Source organism: Oculina patagonica, chromosome 9 (genome assembly GCF_052425735.1).
Source record: "Oculina patagonica isolate OP01 chromosome 9, crgOcupat, whole genome shotgun sequence".
NCBI classification, from domain to species: Eukaryota; Metazoa; Cnidaria; class Anthozoa; order Scleractinia; family Oculinidae; genus Oculina; species Oculina patagonica.
Genome location: NC_135766.1, coordinates 22818844 through 22825712, shown reverse-complemented (window position 1 = coordinate 22825712; position 6869 = coordinate 22818844). Strand labels below are relative to the sequence as shown.

General features: G+C 36.2%; 1 protein-coding gene across 1 annotated transcript in view; it reads left to right on the top strand.

Moving 5' to 3' along the window:
- The first annotated feature begins 251 nt into the window (after nt 1-251).
- The window catches only part of LOC144666131 (serine/threonine-protein kinase 3-like), a 16330-nt gene continuing 9712 nt past the window's right edge, over nt 252-6869 (top strand). The window contains exons 1-8 of the mRNA XM_078527490.1: nt 252-428; nt 558-641; nt 1097-1225; nt 3163-3214; nt 4345-4407; nt 5526-5608; nt 6198-6279; nt 6715-6780. Coding sequence (XP_078383616.1) covers nt 415-428; nt 558-641; nt 1097-1225; nt 3163-3214; nt 4345-4407; nt 5526-5608; nt 6198-6279; nt 6715-6780 — 573 coding nt within the window. The 5' untranslated portion in view covers nt 252-414. The remainder of the gene's footprint in view (nt 429-557; nt 642-1096; nt 1226-3162; nt 3215-4344; nt 4408-5525; nt 5609-6197; nt 6280-6714; nt 6781-6869) is intronic.

The window sequence follows — 6869 nt, the reverse complement described above, 5'->3', positions numbered from 1 at the left end:
TTGCATATCTCTAGCAGGGGAGGGGGTGGTTAAAATGTTAACTGAACATTTTGATTTATTTAGAATTTGCCAGCGTTTTTTTTTTCTTAATTACATGTAGTAATATTAATCTAATTTTTCAGAATATAAGTAATTCAGCAGTAGGTTCGTTTTATTCTTTCGTTGTATAGTGAATACAAGCTTTTCCTTGATCCATTTTATGTTTTATGGGAGGGGAGGGTTGATTTATGATTGTTTTCCTCCTGACCAACTGCAGGCTCACAAAAGTCATGCCTTCCGATAGTCGCCTTGCAAAATCGAAGAAGAACCGAAACAGTCGTTTAGTGAAGTTGGCGATTAGTTTTGTGGAATCCATGACGGCTTGATTTCTTTCTTAATGACCATGAGCTGATCTCCTAATAGTTGAGCTTCAAGATGTCTGCGAAAGGGTTTGTTCTCTCGATTGCTTTTTTGAATTTTTTTATTCACTTCGAAGCGATGTCGGAATATTTGAGCATCTAAAAAAATATATAACCTCCCTCTAGCGGAAACTTACGCTGATTTTCCTTCCCTTCAAGGAGTGAGCTGCGAAAACTAAGCGAAGAAAGCTTGACAAGACCCCCAGAAGAAGTATTTGATGTCCTTGAAAAACTTGGAGAAGGGTATGCTTACTAGCTTTTTACAATTTATTGGCTTTATTCGTGGCTGTAAATGGCGTTTAGACAACATGAATGTTCAATATTTTTAATAGCCGTGTTTCCATTGCTTCCTTTATCGGGGTTAATTCTATTATTTTCTTCGTTTTATTACTTCCAAACAACGTCCTTATTCAATAATTACGGGTTTTTTTCCTGTGATGTTAAATGCATTGTTAACAAACTCTTTGTGGGGCTGCATGTACTTCGTACATATGGAAGTCAGCTTAGAATTACTATAGCTTACATTCTGAATGATTCCCTGCAACGTAGTTTTAATAACACTTAATTGCAATTTGCATCATTTTTTACTTCGAGTTCACCGGTTTATTGGTCTATTAGCAGTCTTTCAGCAGCTTTTTATTTGGCCATGCTAAAAATTGCTGTCGTATTAATTTTTGTTTTTGTTTTTCTTGTGTTAGTTCATATGGCTCTGTGTTCAAGGCAATGCACAAAGAAACAGGCCAAGTTGTTGCCATTAAACAAGTGCCGGTTGATACAGACTTGCAGGAAATAATTAAGGAAATAAGTATGATGCAGCAGTGTGATAGGTAAGAACATATTTTTTTTATTTCTATGCCGTGATTCAAATTTATCTTTGGTTAAAAAATTTTCAAACCAGTTTGATTTTTATTTTCCTATGTTTCAGATTACAATAATGAATATAAAGCTATGAATTTAAATCAAACTGGTTTTAAAAATTTTAAACCAAAGGTAAATTTAAACCACAACATATACCACCAGTATTTATCATAATAATATTTCCCATGATAAATACATGTAGCAGTCCCTTGAATGTTCCCTGCCCTCTCTGGATAATTGTCCTCCTTTGGTAAACATATTTGAAAAGTTATTGCCCCCTCCCTCCTAGAGCTTCCTGCCCTTTCTTTGACCACCCCTATCAGGTTAAAAATGGAAATCGTTATGGATACTTATAAAATGCTTAACCAGTTGCAGATTACCAGGGGGGGTACTCCGGCTTGTAAATGACGGGGATGATCGAATGGAGGCAAAACTCAGGACCCTAAAAAATCCCTAAGTCTTCCGACATTACCCAAAAAAATCCCTGGACCAAAAATAACCCTGAAAAAAATCCATCCCTTGTCAAATTACCCCTAAATTGCCAGGAGGGGCAAAAACGCTTGAGTTTGATTATTCATCATACTATAAATATGCCAAGGCACTTAAGTTCGTTCTTAATACCTAAAAAAAATCCCCTTTATGAATCAAGTCACCCAAAAAAATACTTGCCAAATTTTCCAACCCCAAAAAATTCAGGAATCGATAATTTCAAACCCAAAAAAATCCTTCAATCATCCCCGTCATTTACAAGCCGGAGTACCCCCCTGGGATGTTACTACCCTATCCTGGAGGGTCATATGCGGCTAGTACTAAAGGCCAGAATGCTGGAACACTGGAACGCCAGAATGTTCTTTTTCTTCTTATTATTCTAATGCTGGAACGCTAGAATAAATACAGAACGCGGAATACTAAAACCCGGAATGCATATTAAAATATATTGTGTTACCCTTACAAATATAAAGAGCTAACTGGAGTGAATAGTAAAGGTAACCAATATGTTTTACCCGTTCCGGGTTTTAAGTTTTCCGGCGTTCTGGGTTTTAGTGTTCCGGCGGTATTCCGGCCTTCCGGCATTCCGGCTTTTAGTACTAGCCATCATAATGCTGTTACATTGATCTGATGCCAAGGGTTTTTGAATTTACAATGATTAAAATTCAATTGACAAAAAAAAAACTTAGAAAGCCCATATACAGCTTACATCAGCAAGTTGTATCGACAGTGATTATTTTATGATTAAATAAATGATGATGATGATGATGGTGATGATAAAGAAAAAGGGCCAGCTTCCAATGAAATAAAATAATAATCACCCTTGATTGATTCCCTCCCCTCAAATAATCACCCCTTACTTTTAATGGGAGGGTCAAAACAGTGCATTTATTTAACATATCAACCACATTCTCCTCTTTGACATCTAGGATTAGAACAGGCTTTACTCCTATATGTATCTACCGTTTGGCTTGAACTGACTGCACATTTAATGAGGTCATCGCTTTATATTTTTTTTCTACTTTCCTAGCTAGATACCGCTTACTAAAGGCCACAAAATACGAGATACAAAAACCCTCAACTAGTCGGGCAACATTGTTGCATTGCCAGTTGAACAAATTGTTGCCTGTATTTCTACTGTGCGCTCAACTTGTCTCGCAACAAATTTCAGTGTTGCAAGCTGCAGCAACATGTGCACAAAGTAGAACCAAGTTCTACTTTTTGCAACAATTTTTTTTAACTTGCAACACCGAAATTTGTTGCGAGACAAGTTGAGCGCGCAGTAGAAATACGGGCAACAACTCGTTCAACTGGGAATGCAACAATGTTGCGTGACAAGTTGAGGGTTTTGTATCTCGTTTTTTGCCGCCTTAAGGTAGAACCGCAACAGTAACCATTTTTCTGTGGTATTTTGCAGTCCGTATGTTGTGAAGTATTATGGAAGCTATTTCAAGAACACTGATCTTTGGGTACTGTATAATTAACTTCCTGCTCTTGTTTGTTTCTTTATGTTATTGATTGTACATATCAATTATCTGTTCTGTCGACATGTACTCTTTTATCTGCCGGGATCAGCACCCTTGTCAGTAACTTTGAGCATTTTCATTGCATCATCAATGATAAATTATATACTACTTATTAACCGAGAGTGAGGTCATTACAGGGGAATCTCAGACCGAGGCCGTGATGTATTGACCGAGCGACAGCGAGGTCAATACATCAAGGTCGAGGTCTGAGATTCCCCTGTAATGACCGAACGGACGAGGTTAATAAGTTATTTATTATATGGCCTTTAAGCACTATTCAAAAAAAGAGTATAATCAAGGGAAAAAATACTGGAGGTAAAACTCGCTCTCTGTGGCTCTCTTCGTCGCTCATACTAAAGAAGTACCGGTATGCTTATATTTTTCTTTTAGTTATTGAAAAGATAGTTATATTTTGTCGGCTTTTTTTGTTGTTTTTTGCCCCCTCGCTAGTAGCTTTTACTCACAACTCAAAAAACCGTCGAGCCGAGAAAAAGTTTCATAATGGTGATAATGCCCGGTCATTACAAGAAAATAATGCCCGCTCAGCAGCCAATCAGAGCGCGCGTACCATTGTAGACATATAATGAAACAAATTAACCCTTCATGCCATTAGACAAAAACAATGTTATTATTATTATCAAGGTGGTTCCAACTTTTTTAGTGTGGGTGTTTATAAAATTATTGTGTGGTACTGTATACTGGTGTGCAACAATTTATTCTAGAAAACTAAAAACTTTTGAGCAGTACACTACTGTAACTGTACTTGCAGTGGTACTATATATTATGCTTTTAAGTCTGTGGATGAAAGCTAAGTGTGTGACCATTCAAATGAAAGCTATTGAGCAGTACATTCATGCGGTACTGTTTATTATGCCATACTTTTTTAATTGTGCGGATGAAACCCTAGTGTGACCATTCAGATGAAAGCTATTGAGCAGTACTTTCATGTGGTACTGTTATTATTATTGGTTCTAATGTAAGGAGAAAATTGAACCATGATTCCTGTTGGTACATTGTTGGCGTAAGTAGTAGTTTCATGTACTGACTTGTATATTTTTCCTTTCTGTCATCAGATTGTCATGGAGTTTTGTGGGGCAGGGTCTGTCTCAGACTTGATGAAAATAAGAAATAAAACTGTAAGTGTATACATTTGATACAACTTAATTAAATCTCTGTGAGTTCTTTGGTGCTGCAATTTAAGCCTGCACTTGCATCTTTCCGTTCGGAGGCTCATGTAGATAAATAGGGGAAGTTGTGTTAAGATACAAACACAAAACTGAAAGAAGGTGACTGGAAGTCATGTAAATGTTCAGACTCGACGTGAGATCAAGACTGTCCTATTGCTCGCAACAAATTGACAAGTTTATGTGCAATTGATCCGTGATTGTTGTTTTTGAGAGAGACATGAACTTTCTTTCACTGGTAATTTCTTAGGTATGCAATTACAAGACGACCAAACAAAATGATTGTTTTTTGGAGGGATGGGGGGGGGGAAGAGGGGCAAAAAATATGCTTTTTGGGTGGGGATGGGAAAGGACCTATCAATTTCAAGTTCAACAAAATACTATTGCACAGTGATCATATTCCTAGAGTATAAACCAGTGTTTTGCCTGTTTGAAGTTCTCTTTTTTCTGTCTAGTGATCAACTGTCGTCCTGACAAAGTAGTTCTTGCTGTCCAACTGTTCATTTCATTTTCTTTGCATCCCAACAGCTCTGCATGCATATACCGTAATGATTTGATTTAGCACCCGGGGCACTTATTTTCCTTTTGGCATCTCAAGGGAGGGTGCTTATTCGAGACAGGGCGCTTATTCGGGACAGGGTGCTTATTTAATTTTTGGAAAAAAAAAACCAAATGTTCAAAACAAAACTTAAATAAATATTAAAATAACTAACAATAACAGAAACTGTAACTTACAGTAACAAATTGTTAAAAGTCAGTTACTTTTAAAAGAATTGCTCATTTTAGCAGTGAATATATTCATGCACGGTACGGTGAATGTTCCTGAGTTTATCTGCGATAACAAACAATAAGAAAACCTTATAACAGTGGGGGCGCTTAATAGAATAGGGGCGCTTATTGACAAAAACAATGTACTCGAAGGGGGGCGCTTATTCGGAAGGGGGCGCTTATTGGAAGGAGCGTGCTAAATTGAATCATTACGGTAATAAATAATGTACTTTTTTTAAAAAAAATTGGTTCTGCAAATTAAATTACGGTAAATAATTAATGTTTATCTTCTGCAATATTAGCTTACAGAGGAAGAGATAGCATGCATATTGAAATACACCCTCAAGGGACTTGAATATCTTCATTTGAGGAGAAAAATACACAGGTTGGTTCAAGTAATTGTTATTCTTTAGTAATTATTTCAATCTACACTGTATTACAGTGGAGTGACAAACCTCTTTTATTACATGGCTGATAAAAAAGCTTTGATTGGCTGAGAGCTGGCAATTTTAATTTATCTTTAATTGGAACTACAATGCAAATTTATGTGGGTATATTTGTAATTTTCTAAGTCACTCAATAAATGAGTATCTGTATGAAAGTCAAGCAATTAAGAATAATTATTTACGCTGCCAGTGATATTTACTAGTAAACGGTTGTGCACTTTTTAGTGGATTTTTAAACATCTGTTGCATAAAAATCTTAATTGCACTTGTATTTAACCGATTACCTAACCATTACTTAAAACAAAGTCCCTATATGAACAATATTTATCCACCCAGTCAAAGTATGGGTATTTTGTTTCCCCAAGGTAAAAAAAATTAATTTTAATTTTAAATGTTAAAATTAATACCAAAATCCTAATAATTTATGTACTAGATAATTTAGATGGCCAACTTAAAATCAACCACAATGTAATGATTAAACATCTGATTGATATTTCACATGCTTACAACCTTGCATTGTAATTTCAGAGATATCAAGGCTGGGAATATCTTGTTAAATGCTGAAGGTCATGCAAAGCTTGCAGACTTTGGAGTTGCTGGTCAACTAACAGTGAGTTTAATAAGAATTGACAAAATACTGAAATCACGATCAAAATCCTATGGCATTTGAGGGGTGGTGCATGTTACCTACAAATCCCGGGCAAAACGCTTGAGACACTTTGCTAATTTTCACCAATTTTGGTACTACTTAAGCTCATTTTTGTCAATTCCCCCTCCCCTATTTCAATGTTGTCAATGCTGTCGTTTTATGGAAACAAAGCCTGGTGAATTGCAAACCCCATAAAACAACATTAAGTGGGGGAGAGGGGGACTAAAATGTTTTTAACAAGCTTGCCAGGCAAGACATTCTCTTGATATTGAATCTGCAAAATGCATTTGTCTCAACTGGTTTCGTCCTGGGATTGTCAGAGGACCCACAAATTAAACTTTTGCTTGCACTTCTTTTAATTGCCATGATAATGTACGTTATATTTTGTTTTTGTAGGATACAATGGCAAAAAGAAATACCGTTATAGGGACTCCATTTTGGATGGCTCCCGAAGTAATACAGGTCAGAATTTATTTTAAATGACCTATTTCCCTAAAGTTGTTTACACGTAATCACAAAATGTGGAGTAATTAATACATTGGTTTGTCTTA